This window comes from Poecilia reticulata, chromosome 16 (genome assembly GCF_904066995.2).
Source record: "Poecilia reticulata chromosome 16, P_reticulata-male-v2, whole genome shotgun sequence".
In the NCBI taxonomy this organism is placed as follows: Eukaryota; Metazoa; Chordata; class Actinopteri; order Cyprinodontiformes; family Poeciliidae; genus Poecilia; species Poecilia reticulata.
The window spans coordinates 3,920,266-3,941,139 of record NC_088845.1 but is presented as its reverse complement, the minus strand read 5'-3'; the positions used below and the strand labels follow the sequence as shown (position 1 = coordinate 3,941,139).

The window sequence follows — 20,874 nt, the reverse complement described above, 5'->3', positions numbered from 1 at the left end:
TTTATTAATAATAATGTTATGGAAATAAAGTTATTATTTTGGCATATCTGCACTAAAAGATGTGTCCTGTAGCAACATTATTAGCATCACACTTGAAAGAGAAAAGTATAAGCGGTTGAGCTCAGTGTTGAGGGAATCAGATCGTGGTGGAAAAGTTTAACTTCTCAGAGAGTTGCTGCTTTATAATTACTGGGATTTTTTTTTTTTGGTAACAGTTCAGTATCTGCAGATGGAAAATATTTTTTTTGTGACACGGCTGAACGTAAACAGTGGAAACAATCCAGATTTTATTTTAGCTTTCCAAAAATGGTAGTTTGAATATCACTGATGGGTTTAAACCAGGTGTCCACTGAAAGCTGATCTTCAATTCAAAACAAGGACAAAATGCAAAGTTATTTCTGTGAGTCTTATAGTTGGTATATTATTAAGTGCCAACAGTTGCAATAATTTTTAATAGATAAAATTCCTGAACTTCCAGTGTTTTCTGATATATTCCTGCTAGATTTTAAATACCACATGACACAAAACACTCTTTGAAAACTTTATTTGTAGCCCAAAACTATTCAAAACTGTACTTAAAAGTCTGTCTGCTCTTCTAAATACAGTCAAGATAACAATGTTCATGTAGGTTAAAGCCAATTTGGAAATCAATTTAAAGATTATCATACAAATATGAAAGTGTACATAAGTAACAATAAGACTGAAGTGGTTTAATATGAGGCAGAATTGTATACAATTCTAGAGTTAATGTAATCAAATGTAATGTACAGTTAAACAGCATTTCCTCACAGCATTACATCTTTTCAGTAATTCAAAGAACACATAGAGCTACTTTAAAATAAATCCTATTAAAATGATCTAATCTTGACTAAAGGAATTTAGCTAAATTAATTGATCTGGTTTCAAGTGTCTCTTTGGTTTAATCTTACTGTAAAAATACGTAATTATTTCACATTTGTGCTTGATGGACAACAACAAAGCAGTTTTTAATAAATGGAAACATCCTTTATCAGTGCAGCGTGTTCACAGATGCAGCTCTAGATTGACCTCTAGTGGTTTTACTCATTCATTTCTGTTCTGTTGACTTGAAAAACAGGTAACGTTTCAAATGTATAAACTGTTTGGCAGCTGGCAGGAGTATAAAGAGTATTTTGTAGCCTGTAGGCTTTCAAGTGCTGTTAAAACCTCAGGTTGGTTCTGTGTGTCTAACTGTTGATCTTCTCAGTTTCTTCGGTCCTCACAGCAGTTAGCTCTTCCTCAAAATGCTCTTCTCCTGGTACCTGAGAATAAAAAATAATAAAACTTGAGAATTACTGAAAATTGAACATCAGGAGCTCTCTCACCGTGCTTTATAATAATGTGCATCATTTGTTTTATGTATATTTCCAAGTATTACACTCTTAAGTGCTGAAAATACATTTTTCTAATCTTGTTGCACTGTGATATTATTTTAGTATTTTTTTTTTATTGATAATGTTTTACTACATAATGTGAATAGACATATAAAACTAAATCTATGGACACAACAAATAATAAAATGTTATTTAACAATGTTGTCTCTTTTTGGCAATAAAATCTTAGAACAGATTTAAGTAGCTACTTCTAGAAAATACTGATTTATGCATCTGCATCCAGGAAATAAAAAATACATAAAATTATAGTAAAACTAATATGCCACACAATATACTTGTGGGACAATAGCAGCAAATACCTCCAGCAAGAATTGGTAAATTTGCTCCCCCTGGTGGCCAGATATCATACATGACCAGACCCCAAAACATCTGAAACACGTTTGTAACACTAAAAAACAAAACTTTACAAAAACTAAGGATTGCACTTAAAAGCAGCCTTCAATGCCATCACCCATTAAATTACTTTTTGTGCAATTCTAATGGAACAAAAATAATTTTTATTTTATTTTATTTTTTAGATTTTTCTCACATCAAATATCTTTATCTTATAAATCAGTGTTATATTTCATTGAATTATTTGATATTTTAGCTTGATAAGCAGCAATGGAAAATGTTTTTTCTGCAGCTGACTGAATCTGTCCATACTTGGAGGAATAATTGCTGAATACCAGGGATGTTATGCAGTAATTCCTACTGCAGTACGTTTTTCTGAGAATAAACATTTAATTTAGAATCAGCCAAGAATTAAAGGGTATTTATCTAAATAAACAAAAGTCATGTAAATGCTCCTTCACCAGGTTCTCAATGGAAATCCCTCTATATATTGTACATTTCACACAGTTTGACTCTAACTGTCCTCTTTTATCAAACTGACCTCCCAGTAGACGCTGTCCTCAAAGCAGGCATTGTCACGAGGAGCTCCAAGCACCGGCAGCTTCAAAATAAAACCTGAGAGGAAGGGGAAGAGATGTTACTTCAGTTCTGGGCAGGAGATAATATTCATCAGAAGATGTTTTGATGTATGATAATATATATATTTCTAAAGTTAGCTATCAAGTTATATATTGCAGTTGATGAAATCCTGAGATTTCTTTTTAAAAATCACATATGCAGACTTGCACTTTCATTTGTTCCCCATAAAGCATATATTAGTTGACAACAAGTATCTTTCTTCACATTAATTTCACATTAAATATGTTGCATTTCTTAATACTTAAAAAATAAAATGAACAAAATCAGATTCAGAAAGAGCTTGTTCCCCTCTCGAAGCACCTTGTTAAAGTTATCACATAATCTATGTTCTTTAAAGTTATTTTTTTATTATTGGATGTTCTTGAACTGGTTTAATAGCCACTGGTTCTGCATCTACTAACCAACAATGAGTCCTCCAAAAAGGGCAATGCCCAGAGTGATTGCAAGAGAAAGAGCCTGCATGCCGGCCTGATAAGTTGTCTCTCTGTCTCCACTCGCCACATCAGGAAAAACCTTTTCCAAACTTACAACCAGACAGAAACAAAAACATGTCAGCTGATTGTTCAAATGGAGATCTCTTTCATCATGATGCAAGCTAAAGAGATCATCTAGCAATGATTGAATAAAAAATATATATTGGATTTAATGTTGCATGAAGGAAAGCAAATATTAATTGTTTACCCATTTCCATATACTTCCTTCGGGACCACGGCAGTAGTGACAGCCCCAACGATGGCCCCCAGGACGCCGGGCATGCCGTGCAGATTGTGAACCCCACAGGTGTCCTGGATCTTTAGCTTCTCCTCCAGGATGGGCTGATGGGAAGTAAACGACATTTAAAGAATGACGCTTTTAAGAATCGAAACAACTCGAAATTTAAATGAAGTTAACTCAAAACTCTGATAGAAGGTCCTTCACATGTGTCTTGAAAATAAGAATTGGTTTGTAAACAACATGATAATTTATTCTTACCGAGAGGTACTTATAGCCAAGTACAGAGATGATTCCTGCCAAAAACCCAACGATCATGGAGCCAAATGGTGTGAGCATCATTTCACCAGCTGTTCCTGCTGCCACTCCTCCAGCCAGGGCGGCATTTTGAATGTGCACCTAAACATGGAGACCAAACACATGCTGAGGTCAAAGGACAAAAAAAGATATATCAGAGCTGAGAAGCAAAGTACGGAGTTGGTAGTAGCAAAGATTTTTTTTTTTTATTTTCTCCATATTTTTAACAAAGAATCTTATTTTAATTCAGAAAACCTAGAAGTACTGAGTCCTTCCTTTTTCCAAGGTAGATTTGTAACTTTAATACTCACCTTTTTGACACAAAACAAGTTTCCCAAAACGCAAAATGAACTACCAGATATGGATATGATGATGCATTGTATACTGCTCAAAAAAATAAAGGGAACACTTAAACAACACAATATAACTCCAAGTAAATCAAACTTCTGTGAAATCAAACTGTCCACTTAGGAAGCAACACTGATTGACAACAGGGACCCTCGTCGGGTCAATCAGTGTTGCTTCCTTAGTGGACAGTTTGATTTCACAGAAGTTTGATTTACTTGGAGTTATATTGTGTTGTTTAAGTGTTCCCTTTATTTTTTTGAGCAGTGTGTATTTGCTTGATGATGGTGTTTATCTAAGCACTTTGAACTGCCTTGCTGCTGAAACATGCTTATCAGATAAACTTGACTTGATTTGTTTTCAACAGCCAAGTGACTGAGACATGTTAGAAACAAGCTGCCTATTTAATTAATTTCCTCTCATGCTCGATAACCATCAGTGGAGAGGATTGATCTTGTGATGGTTTACAGCCTCATCTTGGAGAAAGATCTGATCAGCCTGCCAGCCATTTGGCTGAGACCCAATCAGCATTTTTTGAGGAGGTGTGCACCTTCAGTCCATTCATTCATTGGCTCTCAGGTATTGAGTAACAGTCATGTGTTCTAAACTCTGATAAGCGCAAGAAGAACAAGTTAAGATATCACATCTTTCTTCTGTTTCCTTTTGGCTCAGTGCTTTTCTGGCACTATTTTATTTGCTTAATTATTTTTTTAGTTAGAAAACTCTTCTGCAAATATGGATGAATGACAGACAACATTCTCATCAAGTCTTTCATCTGATTTTCAGATTTTTTAATTAACAAAGAGTTGAAAATCGAAACGTAATCATGCATTATTACCATGTCCAGCTTCCCATCGTGAGCTGTGAGGGCAGACATGGCGTACGTTGACAGAGTGCAGGCAGCCAGGGAGTAGTAAGTGTTCATGGCTGTACGGTGCTGGGGGTCTCCATGTGACGTGACGGCAGAGTTGAAGCTGGGCCAGAACATCCACAGATAGATGGTACCTGTGTTTACATTGAAGGTAAAGATAGACTTTAAATGTAGCAGCAGTGAAAGGAAATTGAAAACTAGACTTTAAAATGTCTCTGTGGCTTGCCAAAGTACACCACTTGAACTTCTCTATATTATTTTCTAGCCAGTGGATAGTTGTAAAATGAAAGATATTAAACATTTTTAACAAGCTGAAAATAAGCACTGGTACTGCAGAGACAGCTTAGTGCATGACTTGCCTGTTTATATTTGCATTGTCAAATTAATATTTCAAATAATACTGCAGATTGGTCATTGAATATGAAGGTCTTAGCTTCTTCTGGGCAATCAAGCAGATCAGTAAGCCATGATGTGAGCCATTCCATTATATCTTCTGGGTGTTTATAGTTACTACCCTGAAATAAGATGGATTTTATTTCTTGTTTTGAAGGTAAAGGGAGTTGAAAACAAACATCTGCCAAACATTTTTATTTTGAAAAAAATAAATGAATAAATAAACACCTAATTTTATTTTTGTTTCAGAGGATTTAAGGGATACAAATACTTTTGAAAGATACTAAAAGTCACAGAATAGTTACCTGGCATGCAACACAGTAACGTCTTGTTCTTTGTAATTCATGAAAAAAATAGGTGGGGAAACCACAAGATGTATAAACTCTGATTAAATCATTAGTGTTTCACACAGCTCATATTCATAAAGCATGTTGCAACCTTATGGGTCTGGGTGTAATTTACTATGAAAACAATTCCTGTAGATGTTTGTTCTTGCACGGGAATTACCTATCATTGCAAACAAGTCAGAGTGGTAGACTGACGAGTTCTTGTGTTTGCTCTGCTCCAGTTTGGGGCGGTACAAGATTCGCGTCACCATCAAGCCAAAGTACGCTCCAAAGGTGTGGATGGTCATGGATCCTCCAGCATCTCTAGTCTGAAACATGATTCACAGAATAGTTCAAATTTTTGATTGTGTCAGCAGAGAAAATGAAATATGTTTATAAATCATTAATACAAGTCTTCAGCAGTTTGATTTATGGTGACTCACTCCTAAAATGCTGAGCAAGATGAACTCATTGACGGCAAACAGTGTGACCTCAAAAACAGCCATAATTAGCAGCTGGAGGGGGCTGGTTTTTCCCAAAACTGCTCCGAACGAGATCAGCACAGAGCCAGTGCAGAAGTCAGCATTGATCATACTGCAAACAGAAAAAACAGAGGTTAACAGTTTGGTATGGAAACAGGAATAAAGTCAGGAACAGCCTTGATTTTTTTTTCTTCAAAGCTAATAACTCATTTTTAAATGCTGCAGCTTTGATGGGGTGTGACACTGTCTGTTCAGTGCTAAACTTTCAAAATGACCAGATTCTAGTAATAAAGAGGTGTACTTAAAAACATAAACATGTAATGTTAAAGCACTGTTGTCACTCCTCACAATGAGACAATGCTAGGGTTAAGAAAATGTATTTTTCATTATTGTGTACTTTAGAGGAACAAGTACAGTTAGTGTCCCTTGGATAGAAGGTGATGCTCTCTTCTAATTTAAGAATGAAGGAAGAACATTGTAAAAAAGGACATAAGAGGAGTAGTTTTAAATAATGGTGGTATTCATATTGTATTTCATTTTGCACCTTTCCACTCCAATGTGAATTTTCCCATTATGCAATCCATGGAAGAAGCCTTGCATGAGAGTGGCCCACTGCAGGGACAGGGCTGCAATGAGGAAGTTGAAGCCCACGCTGCTGAAGCCGTAGCGCTGAAGGAAGGTCATGAGGAAACCAAAGCCGATGAAAATCATTACATGCACATCCTGGAAACCTGCAGAAAACAGAAAACAGCGAATGGTCAACGAGGTCGTGTGCCGCAGCTGCTTTGTTAGATATAAGTGATGATAGATGTTGTTTCTTTTGAAAATGTGGTACCATAAGCTGCTGAGCTTAAGGTGTGACTATGACTCCATGCAGACTTCATTTATCAATGCTGTCAAGCAATGTGTTGTCTCTTAGATGAATCCATTCAATAATCACTAACAGTCTCTTTCCACGAACAAAGCGATTGTTCCAGGAGCTTTAGAGCCATATTGATGACAGCAGTTGTTCTTACAATGCACAATTTCAGAAACCTTCCTGGAAAATCAGGTTCAGTTGTAACTTGCAAGCAGGTACATGACTCACAGCAGGCTGTGGTTCATTTGTGCTTTACAATGCCTATATATGATCTCTTATAACTTATTATGCAAAAGCATGAAGAAAATAAATGCACTTACGGGTCTGAGAAATGGTTGGTGACCCGTTTTCAAAACGAACCCTATCAACTTGTTTCCTGTCCTGATTCACACAGTTTGTGAACATCGCTCATTAACTGCCATTCATAACATTGCTCTGTGCTGTGAGTGCTGTCGTTATGGTAACTGTTAATTGGCTTGACCAAGCAGAGCTCTTTCCAGCATCCCTGTTGGTATTTTGGCCTAGATTCACACAGTTCCCAGTGGCCCAGATGGAAACCTTCATATCAACGCAATAAGGAGCGTTGATATGAAGGTCAGAACACAGAACTGCTTTACGCTGCCAACTGATATGAATTTTAAACGTTGAGATTTGCTTCCCTTCTCGCTGTTTTGCTTTGATCATGTCTGTTAAATGCGAGGAAAACTTAAATACCTGACATAGAAAACACAAATTAAGAATCAGAAGTACTTATGTAGCTGAATACTAAGTGTTACTGGCACATTTTCAAGTATCCATGTGTATGCAACTGGTTAAGTAAAAAAGCAACTCTTGACTAACTGTTGTATCTATTTGTAAGTGGTAAGCAGCTTGTCTTCCTGTTTGGGTGAAACTACTGAAGTCAACAATATCTTTCATAACTGCACAGCTGCTATCAGGTGAATTGTTCCACCAGAGAAAGTGTGTGAAATGTTTTTCACTACACCAAACCTTCAGTCCTAAAAGAAACTTAGAGAACATACAGTCATACACACCTTATGCAAAAACACATACAATGTGCATGTTTGGGTACGAACACATGATATAATGTCTGTTAAAATGAATTAATTTCCCCTCATTCAACTTTTTTTCTATACTATTATACTTTTACACTATTAGTGTTAGTTGTAAGTCCTTTTGTTTTTTTTTTGTTTGTTTTTTTGCTTTGGTTGATGTAAGCTGGATGTTAAACTGGTTCTTATGAAATATTTACTTTCCAGATAGTATAGGGGTTCCACACTGCAGAGCATGAAACCTGTCTGAACCTGTTTCTGTTGACTATACATCGCCGTTTTTCCTTTCTCCCAGCATATGATACGGATACCGGATGAAGCCTCTGTACAAATATCTCTGAGCCATGACGGTGATCTTCATTTCCAACTTCTGTGACAAAAAGGTGTCAGGTTAAACACTGTAAAGTGGGTTGGACCTGACTGTCCGCCTTATTTTTTAACCTTCTGTGGAGACACGGCAATTCATAAAACTGTTTATGTTCCTTTAAGTCTTTGAACTGTGTCCTAATATTGTGTCAGTGCTGCAAAAGGTAAAGAGAAATTCATACAGAATTTGTTTGATGGACACATGTTGCATAAAGCTAACAGCATCTTTTTGTTTTGTTTTGTTATTTAGGATGAAATACTTGTCAGTTATGTCAAATGAGGTCATGTGTGTCTATGCAGAAGTCAGTCAGTGGGAGAAAACGAAGTGTTTTCTGTCAGACTTGATGCAAAGGAAATCTCTTTTTAAGGAATGTAATCTGTATTTGTTTTTTTAGTGCTAAGTAGAAGTCAAAGTGATTTAAGGTAGATCACTCCTGAATACAATCAAAAAATGAGAGTAAGAATCTTTTTTCACTGCCTTTCATTCACTTTGTTTTGAGCTTAACTCTCTGACTGACCTTCTGTTGTTTAGAGATAAACTTTAGACAATGATACTGCTCAGTCAGAGTTATCAAAACAGCAATGTTTGCCCTTAAATACATCTTTCATTATGTGCTACACAATGCAATGGAAATTTTACAGCAGCTGTTGATGCTACTGCTGCATAGCAAACTTTATGAAGCAAAAATAGAGGTACCTCCTGTTTGATAAGTTTGGATTCATCAAACAAAGGTGTGGCATTCCTAGAAAGTCACAACTGACATGTTGCTTCATAACGACGTCAAATGTCCACATTGCAGTGACTGAAAGGGAGAAGTTAGAGGAGATTCTATAGCAACCTGCTTCTGGGGGAATATGTTAAAGGTTATTATGTAAGAAGAGGGTTTAGTCTTTAAAAATTCCCATCATTCTTTGCTCTAGCTTGAAGCTCCGCCCTCACGAATGAGAGAGATGACTGAAGGTAAACGCCTCCCAGACTCAGTAGTAAATCATTATTGCATTTTAAAATCGACCTTTGTTAAGGAAATATTGGTTATGTTCTTTTGCATTAGTACATAAAAAAGAGAATCAAACTTTTGCATGTGGAGAATGCATAACAGCATGATTGGAAATAGGAATATTTCTTTATGTGAAAAAAAAAACACTTTGACGTGATGTTCTGATGATATTTCCTGCTAAAAAAAAACAAAGCTAAAAAGCTGAAAAATATTATTGAATAGATAAATATTAAAGTCAAACAAATTTATCACAATGTATTATTGTCTGTTTTACTATTTTCTGTTTGCTGTGTAAGTAGATTATATTAATCATGGATGAATTTACAGAATAAAAACACTCCTTTTTTAGACTGCCTTGCTATATATTTCAAAAACTGGAAAACAAAATTTTACCCAGACATAGAGCTTGATCCGTATTGTTGGGACCTGCCATTAGCATTACATATGAAAGAGCAGTGACTGCCTTGCTTATTAATTAGACATATTTAGTATACTGAATGAAGCAAGTCAAATTAAAACAACATGTTAGTGATGTTGCACATGCTACTGCCAGCATTTAGGCTAACATTAGCATTTTGGCTAATTTTAGCTTATACACTAATTTGAACATACAGAATGGCATAAGTACATGTTACTCAACATGCTTGAGACTCTCCACATCCTGTAGAGTAAATTGCAGCTTTTATTTAGCATTGATGCTAATTTTTAGCATCAGAACGCTGGGTTCCAACGGACGGGCACACTTATGCAGGCCCCGGTTAAATGTCCTCAGGAATTTTCTAGTTCAGTCTTGGAATGCTATCAGAAAGGAAATTTGCATAAAAATTCCTCCCACAGGGTCAAGAACTATGACAACTTGAAAAATGTTAGCTGAGCAAGAACACCTGAGATTCACTGTTCCAGTCCAAAAAAGATAAACTGAAAATGTCTTACAAAAGTTTTGGTTGATATTTCCATTATTGGCTGAAAGTCACACACCTGGCTAATAGCTGTCACAAAGAGTACCCTCATACTCTCCAGTTTGCACACCCCATATGTTTATATTTACTTTGCACTTTTCATTTGCATTACTTTTATCACAAATAAAAAATAAAAAAGTAGTGCACTGGTGTATCAAATGTTATTACCTGCAATGATTAGTAAGAATTTTTACATATAAGTTGTTATATTCTATTATTTACCCCAGTTCTTTGTATAAGGTTGAAATTTTGAAGGATAATATTGGCATTTTGTGGAATAGATGAAATGTCTGATCATTTCAAGGTCTGACTGAAGAGCAGACAGCCCCTTTGAGACCCTCAGCATCCCTTTTAGAATGATAATCAGAGCACAACATGTTGGCTAGGCAGCACAAAGTGGTGCCACCAGTGAAATGTAACACTTTGCCCCACACCCAGTGTCCTAAATTTGTTTTGGGAATCTCAAACAATGTATGAGAGGAAAGCTAAATCCACAGGGCTTCAAAGTATGTGTGAGAACTGGCATATCTGGCTGATGTGATGAATTTGTGCAGATCAGAGGCAATCAATGAAACATTCAGGAGTTTTCATTGAGATGCAAATATTGTTTCCATGTTATTCTAGTAATTTACTGTCAATAGTCTATGGGAAATTCTGCTATGCAATTTACCCAATGTTGTTTCCATAAAACCTGATAAAAACAAACACAAAAAATAAAAATACATATTTTTATATCCATTTTTCTATGTCTAGGTCTTTCAGGGATAAGCAGCTAAACCTCCCCCTTTCATGTAATGGATTTTTAGATTTTGCTTTTAGTCTCATCTAAAAAAAGAATCACTATTTTGTATTTGAGGTTTGTTGGAAAAGTAAACAACCCCACCATTAAAACAAACAAAAAATGACAACCCTGAGAAGATTTTAAATATTCAAACATTTTTTTCAAAATTTGCATGCATTTTTTCCCATCAATTCTGATACTGGATTGCTGAAACACGCAGACACACCTTTTGACACCTGATCTACAGAAAACTTACTTGGATAACGGTAGTAGAAGTCATTCCTATAGTCGGTATCATCAGATGTTCCAGAACCATGTCCGTTGTGCCCACCCCCTGTGGAGTTATTCATTTTCATATTCTTGTTAAAAGCTTTTGCGTCTGTGTCATGGTCGTACACCACTAGAACACCAAAGAGGATGATGAGAATGATTTCCAGGATGAAGCAGGTAATTGGCAGCTTCAGCCGCATGTTGGTAGATGAGTCTGTCATGTTTCCTTGCAAGTCAGATGCGGAGCAGAGGCTTGGAGAGGCTTGTTCAATTCCAAAGATCCAGGGCAGAAAGTTGGGCTGGGGCGTCCACGGTGTAGACACCAAAAGCTTGGGGAGTTTGTGTGTGTGAGGGTGGAAGAAGAAGCTCACAGACAAACACAAGAGCTTCACATGTGATTTTGTTAAGCTGGGTCACACCTACCAGGCCAAGTTAGGTGGAGACAAAGTTAGTCCCGCCCCCTGTGACAAGGTGTCTAAACTCACCTTCAGTTTGTTAATTATACTTTTGATGGGACAGGTTTAGGAATGGTGACCACATTTCAGCTAGTAGCTCACAAAAACACAAAAAATAGATGGGGCTGATTGTGAAAAAAAATCCATTTTGAACGTTCCAGATAACTTTGTAGATTTAAAATTTTATTTTAAAAAAAGAAAAAAGAAAACTATGCATAATTTTCCTTTGACTTTACTGCTTTGTGTTTTTCCATAAATTCCAAGCAACACATTTTATGGCTCTTGCTCAGGATTCCCAATCAAAATGTGCATTTTACATGATTATTATTAGGAACCGTTTATGATTGTCAAGACTGGCAATGGGTGCTAAGTTATTCTCTGTGATTATAGCAACACTGAGACACATGGTGACTAAAAGCTGACTACAATAATAGAGGTGGCTTCATTTACAGACTGACAGATATGTTGCTTTGTAAGTGAAGCACTATTTTGAATTTACATCTGTTTCTGTAACTTTCTTTAAGGAGTGGTGATTGAGTTGATTCAATATTACTTAAATATTGTATTAGTATGAAGTTATCAGATTTATTTTAGTCTGATCAGAAGTCATAATATCTCATATTTATTCAAATTTGACTACATCATGAGGTAATAAGAACCATAGACAATAGGAACAGGTTACAATATGAAGTCTTAAGAAAATAATATGCAATAAATTTGAATATATGTGAGATTTGAGCATTTCTCTCCCTAATTCAGCAAAAGAGAGGTTTGCAGAAGGAAAGATACTGAAGTAGAAAGGTACAGAATGTTATACAGAATGGCGACAGCTATCATGGGTTGGGGTACACCAGACAGGTCGGCCATTTTAGCGTTGCTTCTATTTAAACTGTTGCTGTCACTACAACTAACACCCAAATCTCAGATTTTCTCCTAATGCTTTTTGTTCAAACTTGTAAAACACGATCTAAGCATTTCAAAAACTTAAGAGCTTTCATTACATGCTCTCTGACTGGGTTGTAGTATGTAATTTGGGATGTTCTGTGTTTGTTCAGATACAGCTTCATCATCTTTAGTTGAAATAAGTTCTATTGCAGCACATTGCTTAATGAATTAGTACAAATGTGTCCTTTATCCGCCTGAAGGAAATATTCTCATCAACATTAAAACTGTTCCTTACTCTTCAGTGAGTTTGGGAAATCATGATCCTAATGTTGCGTTCTCTGTAATTTTGTCAGTTTACTGGCAGAATCAGACTGAAGCCACAACAGCACAGACCATTAACTGTGCAGGTCACTTTGTAGCAAGGTGTGGGTGGAAACTTTGATCAGCAAAGACAAACCAGTGACAAACCAGTGACACTGGCAGCTCAGCATCTACTGGCAAAGTCGCTGGTTGGGTTGGTCTGAAATCAAGGGCATAGATCCCATCTCATTATTGGAGGGGGACCATAAACAGGGATTTTTTTCTTTTCATATGTTTATTGATATTTTCGCATATGGAACAAAGGTGTTTACATATTTCAGGGCGTAAAAGTGTTGAGCTTAAACAAACTGTTTACAGCACTGACTTTAAGATGCATGTCTTCAGGAACAAAGAACGCATACAGAACACCTCCAGTAGTAAAACATAGTGAAATGAAATTTATAGTAGAAACACATACACATGTACACATGCATATATAGGCCTATACCTAAACACACATGTGCACTTCCGAAAAGAAAAGAAGAAAAACGAAAAAAACAAGAAAAAAAGAAAGAAAGAAAGGGAAAGAAGGAAAAGCTGGGGGATTTATATTTCTACATTGAAGTGACAAACTCAATAAATGGTTGCCATTTAGAGTAGAATTTGTTCAAGTTTCCAGTTTTTGCATATCTAATTTTCTCGACTTTCAACAGGGACCTGACCTCATTTATCCACATTGTGCTGGATGGAGCTCTAGTTGATTTCCAGTTACAGAGAAGATGGCGCCTAGAGATCATAGATGTAAAACCAATCACCTCCAACTCTCTTGCGGAGTATTGATTATATTGCTCCCGGAGACCAAAGATACCAGTATGAGCTGAAGTGTCAATAGTTCTCAAAAGTACAACAGTCATGGTGTGAAAGTAAATTTGACAGAAATTTGTGAGGGCTGAGCATGAGAAAAACATATGTGCAAGATTGCAGGGTGAACTTCCACAGTGATCGCAAACGTCTACCACATTTGGGTAGATCTGTGCCAGCCTGGTTTTTGAATAATGACATCTGAATATCACTTTGAACTGTATCAAGCTCAGGCGGGCACATATAGAAGTTTTGTGAATGGCTGTCAGGACAGCCTCCCACCAATGATCATCAAAAACCAGCCCCAGTTCACGCGCCCACGCTCTCTTGGTGTTCATTGTTAAAAAGACATCATATGATTGAATCGAGTTATAAGTCTTTGAAATTAAAGACCTTTGCAGGGGGTTAAGTTGTAAACGTTCGCCCCACGACTGCTCAGGTGGCCGGTGAGGGAAGTTGGGAAATAAGGATTTTGCACAGGCTCTTATCTGGAAGTATCTAAACAAATGGGAGGGTGGGAGATCGAATTCAGAACCAAATAAGTGAATGAGCAAAACAACCATTCCCTATGTAAATCCTAGAAACATTTTGTGTGTTCAAGCTGCACCATCAAAAATGACAAGTAAGCAGCACTGAATAACAAAAGTGTTTTTCTCAGTAAACCTGTTGAGACCTGTAGAAGTCAAACTAAGATTCAAATGTTGCTTAGATATGAGTTTGGTTCAGTCACAGATCTAATCTCTGCTACAAATCTCTGCCTTTACATAAACGTAAGGGTCTAAATAAAAACAAGTTTTAATAAGTAACTCCACTTAATAAAATTCCTCATAAATATTGATTTATTGCAGTTGTTTTCAATACAAATCATGTGTTATTAAAATAATAACTTAAGTTGTTTTAAACTTTTATTTTTGATGGTTTTTTCATGTCCTAGATGACTGAGAACCTTTAAATATGTGGAAATTGAATATCTGGGAAGTATCGTAACTAAGGTCAGCACCAGAGTTTTCTAGAAAAATATTCAGATTTTATTTTGTGGTTTTAAAGGCTCTACGTTGAGGACAATAAGAAAAGAAATAAAGGCATACTTTATTTTTTTTACTGTCAGCTGCAGTAGCCCCTCTGCTCTCGGCTCCCATACTGAGCTGTCGGCTAGTGCTAACGCTCAGTCGCTCCCTCCAGTTTCAAATTCTTCCTATTAAAGTAAGAGTTAGAGCTAAATGTAATTGAAATATTGGCTACCTTTGACAGAAAAAGGAGCCAAGTCTATGAAAGCAATGTAGCAGTTTAGCTACGTTGATTTCCAAGGCTTAAGGTGGCAGTTTATCATGATTCAGCCAAAGTAATGAAATAACAAACTGTTTATTGTTAATGTGTTTCTTCCTATTGAGCAATGAAAGTAAGTAAAACATATTACATGTGTTTTGCTTTAAGTATTTACTTACTGGAGGGTTTTTTGTTGCGCCTATGTCTGAAATATGCTTTATTATGTCTCCTCCTCCTCCTGTCTTAAGTAACATAAGATATGTTACTCACACCTCTATTGTTATGATTCCGAGGAATTTAAACAATCACAGTTTAGAGAAATGTGATGAATTTAAGTGGAACAAAGAGTCCCTTTTTCAATCCTCCTGTTTGCTTTACTTTCTGTCAAGAAGTCAGTTTCTCAGCTAACCGACAGCCTGGTGCTTTACATCCTGCTTCACTGTGTATTAAACCAACATTCATATCCTAACTTATACATGCAAATCCTTTTAGTTTAACCCTAAAGCTCCCGTTTAATGGGGAGAATTGATTTGGTGTCCAGTTTCCCCAGTCTATGTATGAAAGGGAAGGGCATAATTAATTCTGTATTTATTCCCTAAAGTCCATTCAGGAGGGATCATGTCGCTACATGAAACCTGTTCAACTGCTTTGAACTAATAATGTAGAAGAAACCTTAACATGCCTCATCTTGACTTTTCTGGCAAAATGAGGTTTTTCGTCAGTGGCAGTTATTATAAAAGGTTACACCTGCATCAACAATGTTCAAGCCATTTGACATTACATGAAATCACCCTTCACCTGCCCTAATGCCTCATAATGAAACCTGTGAATATTGAACAGACATGCATAAAATCTACCAGTTACAACCTATTAGTGATCAATTCTGCAAATTAATTTAAAGCTGACTGACTTTAATGTTAATTCATTGATTTAAAGTCAGTTTGTGAAATGTTTTTCTGTCAAAGAAAAGTCGCTGAGGTCTCTGAAAAAAAATACATAAAAAAAAAAGATCTATACATTTGCATTATGTATTTTGGTAAAAAGATAGCTTCCTCATTTGGTGCAATAACCATATATAAATATAAAACTCAGGTATTGCAAGGGCATATTAGCGTTCAAGCCCCAAAACAATGTTGAAATTGAGAAGATCTGACTTTTTTTGGGTCATAATCTGTAGCACATGCAGGATGATTCTGCATGTAAAGTGTTTCTTTGCTGTAATTTCCCTCCTTATCTATAACACAATCTAAGCAGTCCTCTAAATCTATCATTGATGGCTACGATCACAGGTGTTTTTTCTTTCAAAAGCCAAACGGATGCCAAAAGTTCCTGTCATTCCAGACTCACATGAAGGAACTCGTGGTCGACACCTGATGTCTCGTAGAAATGCAGGATGTCCTTTCATTGTTGCATTCAAGATAGATGATAGTTGCTAATTCCTTTAATGTTTTGGATTCCCTGATACTCTGGTCTTTGAATGATAAGTTAATGCTCACGTCTTTCAGACTATGGTAACAAATTTTTTAATGTTCAGGTAAAATTGCTGTCATCAGAAAACAATTTAAAGGTTTGTGTGTTCTCTTATTAAGTCTCTGACAATCATTAAATGTTTTTGATTTTTCTATAAATTCAGCCAGATAAGCAATGCATTAACCATGTATTACCTCAAATGTTTAGACAATACATTAAAAACACTTTGAACTCAACCAAAGCAGAAATAAACCCTTATACATTGTCCCTAACTAAAAACAAGAGGATAATCCACATCTTAGCCACCTTCACAGCTTACCTTTCACTGGATTAACTCACTATCAGATTCAAATGAACACCTGTCTGAAACAATGGCTGAATGTAAACATGATTATGGGAGGAAGGTGTTAGAGTTAGCAAAGTAATTTAAAATGTAATGATAGATGGATTTTCCATCCCTCCATCCATTTTCTTCCGCTTATCCGGGGTCGGGTTGGTATTTTATTTATATAAAATCTAGAATACCTAAAGAATTACAGGCATGCAGCTTCTCTTTTCCACCAGCTCCTGAAGGTACAGTTTACTCAAAGCTATATTTCAGTTTTCCCCAATAAATTGTCTTTTATCTCATTTCTGTTACTCAAGATCTCTAAACTTTGCAAAAGTGCAATCCTATTATGAGATAATTTTTTAAAAGTAAACATTGTTATAACACACATCTAACATGCTTAGAACTTAATGTATAGATGTTTTGTGTCTAATATGTTGTCTGATACTAGTAATCAAATAATGTATTCATAAAAATGTAAGGGATAAGAAAATAAAAAAATAATTCATCTGTCATCTTTCTTGCATAGGAACAATTTGTATATATTTCCACTGTCACTTCTGACAGACAACATGACAGTTGACAATTCAATTTAAATCAAAAGAAGCCGTTACTATAAATCATTGTTGCATAAAAAGGGCATGAAAGACAAGAAACCAGTTTGTCTTTGGAGCATGAAGACATGTTGGCTGTGGCCCACACGTTTCAAAAAGCTCCAAGTGTGGATTCCACGGATAGTTTAACAGTAGTTGGTGTTTCTTGTCACTCCATCAGTGCAGCTGGCTGGCTCCAGGGCCCCTGTGATAACACAATCGCAATCTACCGATCAGAGGCAGGACGACATCTATAGTAACAACACAGGGACCACAAGAAATGCGGCACCAGATAAGAAGATACATAGGCGAGACTAAACTTGTATGTTATGCAACAGTTTGATAGAAAAACTGGAGGTTGTACGAGTATTGCACTCTTAAGGTTCTTAAACAAGCAGCCAAAAATGACACCAACACAGGCATAAAGGAAACATTTAGCTTAATGTTCTAGTGCATTTCCTGACAACATCTTTCTAAAAATTAAGCAGAAAAAAAACATTCTATGGAAAAGGGATTAATGATGCAAACACATCAAAATCAGATCTTTACTCTGTACTCTTTATTATGGATTTTATTTTAGCTTTATGTTTTTCTCCCTTAATTTTACCAGGCAGGACTGATGTGACATGGCAAAGGCAGGGTCTCTAGCAAGAAAGAAATAAAAACACTGTGTTAAAAAAGATACAACAGAATTGTGTCCGTACAAATAAAATCGTAGCTAATGTATCACATAAAAGCTATTAAAGTTCACGCTTGGAATGTGAGAGGATATGAAACGGGTATGAATGTATTTCCAGGGCAATATAAAATCACATCCCAAACATCTGCCTCATATGGGGTAATCACTTTACCTTTACCCCACACGCTGCTCCACCCTGCTATATGTTGCACCTGACTGCTGTTTAATCTGTTTATACCAACAAAAGACAAAAAATTGACTTTGATTTGCTTATCTCTGCTCCATTTATGGTATTTAAATAATGACTTGGTGGGATATATAAAGTCAGTGTTAATTTGAGAAATTGCTTAGGCACCAGAAATTGTTTAAAAACTAACACATAAAACCCAAAAGAAATGGAATAGTTATCTTTTACCTTGACTCAATTTGACTTAGATAAAAACTGCTATGACATCTTGAAAGTTTATTGTTAATGTTCAGTTACAGGTGCTTAAATTGTCACAGTTCTGCTACTCTTGTGTGTTGAGGCCTTCATTGGAGAAGAAGGATTGTAGAAGCGCCGCAGGCCTAACAGGGCAAAACATAAAGATATCGTTCTCCCGTATCTGCACTTAGATCGCTATCAACCCGTGTGACTTTCATCCACGTGTTACACAACTAAGCTAGCAGCAAAGTGATTGGCTGAGGAACAACAGGCCCATCAGTAAATCACTCTGTGTAGAGGACAACAGGTCAAACATGAGTTGTTTCTTCAGGCTCTAATTTGTGATTTGGTTTGCTCGTAGATTTAAACCATTTCTTTATATCCGAAAATGTTATAACCAGTACAGATTAGCTAAAAGAAGAACAGTGGTGAGCTCCTAAACGATGTGAAGACTTTTCTGGAAGGGTTTCCTTGATGGGGTGTTTCACAACACCTGGAAAAGAAGGAAGACAAACCTGGGAAGAGTCATATTTCATGTCTATGCCAACATAAACTGCATGAGGTACCACATAAACTGTACCACATAAAAATAAAAAAAAACACACAAAGGGAGCCTTTGAAACTAGTCTGACATATAAAAAATACACAAAATGGCCACAATGAGTGTCAGAGAGAAGCAAGGCTTCATTTGAGAGCAATGATTGATTTTACCAATTAGTATTAAGTGCCACAAACATCTTAACTTTAAATGTTTTTAAAATAATTTATTGCTGCATTTAGCTGAATGTTTTAAACTGATGACAGCCATATTGAATTTTGAGGTCAGGGGTTGTCTAAATGTTATTCCAGTTACTGTAATATTTACACTGGTGTTTATTCTAAGCATTGATAAACTACATAAAAAAGCAACAGAAACTTATGCTTCAAACAGTTATAAAGGTATTTGCTTGCTGAATAAGAAGGTCGCCCTACACAAACTGTCAGAATAAATCTGTCTCTACCTAAAACACCTTTGGTGAAATCCTCAGGAGAATTTGTTGGAATGTTTAAAAGGTTTTAGGGGTTTCATGTTTCCACAAGAGGAAGAAGGGCCATTCAGAGTTGTCAAGATGTTCTTTCTTCAAGTCATGTGGTGAGTTTATGACCCCACCACTTGTCACAGGGTTTTGTCAACACAGTCACGCACTGATGCACCACCACTGTGGAGGCTGATGCTACATCAGGGCTGAAGGCGGGGAAACCTGCTCTCGTATCAGCATCAGTCATCTACTTGAAAATGGGACGTTCAGTCAGTCAGCGATTAGTTAGGATGGACTGATGTATCACAGCACCTTTTATCTATTCCACGTGCAACAAACTTTGAATTTGAAACCATAATTGGAGAGTAAGGGAAGCTTGATTCCAGTGTCACAGGCGTTTTGATGAAGCACCTGCATCACCAGTGACTTTCAGAAAAACAACATAGTCATCAATAACACTGAAATGAAATGTCACAAAGTCAGAGGGAGAATTTGCCTGCAGGCTGAAATACATCGCTGAGAACCAAAAGCTGCTGCAGAGAGCTGATGGAAATGAAACCAACTGCACAAGTAATGGATTCAACAAAAATGCATTCAGAAATCAGTCTTTTTTTTCCTTTTATATGACAATTTATGTATCTCAAATCAATCTTACATGTACATTTTTAACTGGGAATGACACTGGAAATAAATCAGAGACTTTAAAAAATTGGGCATAAAATGTTAGAAAAGTTACACTGGCTTGTCTGTTCACCATAAGGTGAACAGTAGAGGGCAATGTTTCTGCTGCCTGTCCATGAAAAAAACATGTTTTAAACCAATAAGGTAGCAATACACTCTTGAGAACATAAAACATCAAACCAGAAGCTCTATTATTATTCTGCAGTCTAATAGTTTTAAACAACACAAGTATTGTGTTGTTTAACACAATACATAATTTTCCCTTTAAGTCAAACATAATTTTTGACAGCGTGAAAATGATCAAGAAACAAACTCTGTTTGCTGTTTAATTTTTTTTCATGAAAATCTAAAACTGTACATTGCATCAGAGTTTAGAAAGCTGTGAGTTTGAATTTCTATTTATTAACCCTGTTTTTTTTTTTGTTTTTGTTTTTTTAAATCTCCTGGTTGTGTTGCAAACACTTTACTATCATTTATGGAATCTAATTACAGCTGCTGAGGTCATAAAACAAAATTATTAATTAAATCTTACACCTCCAAACCAGTCATGCCATTCAGGATAATTAGGGTTAGTCCTCTGAAGAAAATTGTGATTGAAAAGTAAAAGGTTGGATTTATCTCAGAGTCCTTCTTGGAGCAGTTGGCCACTGTCACCAAGAGGTGTTTGTCTGAATACTAATTGGAGGACAAGAAAGAGTCCCATTGATAATGAGGCACAATGGAGAAGCATCAGCAGCAAAAACAGAGGAATCCTATTATTGCATCTTTTTTTTTTTTTTTTTGCATGTTCACCGCCTGCTGCTCCTGCACTGAAGGGGT

General features: G+C 36.3%; 1 protein-coding gene across 1 annotated transcript; it reads right to left on the bottom strand.

Annotated features, from left to right (window-relative positions):
* Positions 1 to 527: 527 nt before the first annotated feature.
* rhbg (Rh family B glycoprotein) lies at positions 528 to 11,489 on the bottom strand. Its single transcript, XM_008430823.3, has 10 exons — positions 11,081 to 11,489; positions 6,354 to 6,540; positions 5,771 to 5,921; positions 5,509 to 5,656; positions 4,576 to 4,742; positions 3,357 to 3,494; positions 3,066 to 3,199; positions 2,786 to 2,907; positions 2,287 to 2,360; positions 528 to 1,280 (listed from the first exon to the last, which is right to left on the bottom strand). Exons 1-10 carry the CDS (start codon positions 11,313 to 11,315, stop codon positions 1,206 to 1,208), a joined length of 1,431 nt encoding a protein of 476 aa, XP_008429045.1. The 5' UTR covers positions 11,316 to 11,489; the 3' UTR covers positions 528 to 1,205.
* Positions 11,490 to 20,874: the final 9,385 nt, after the last annotated feature.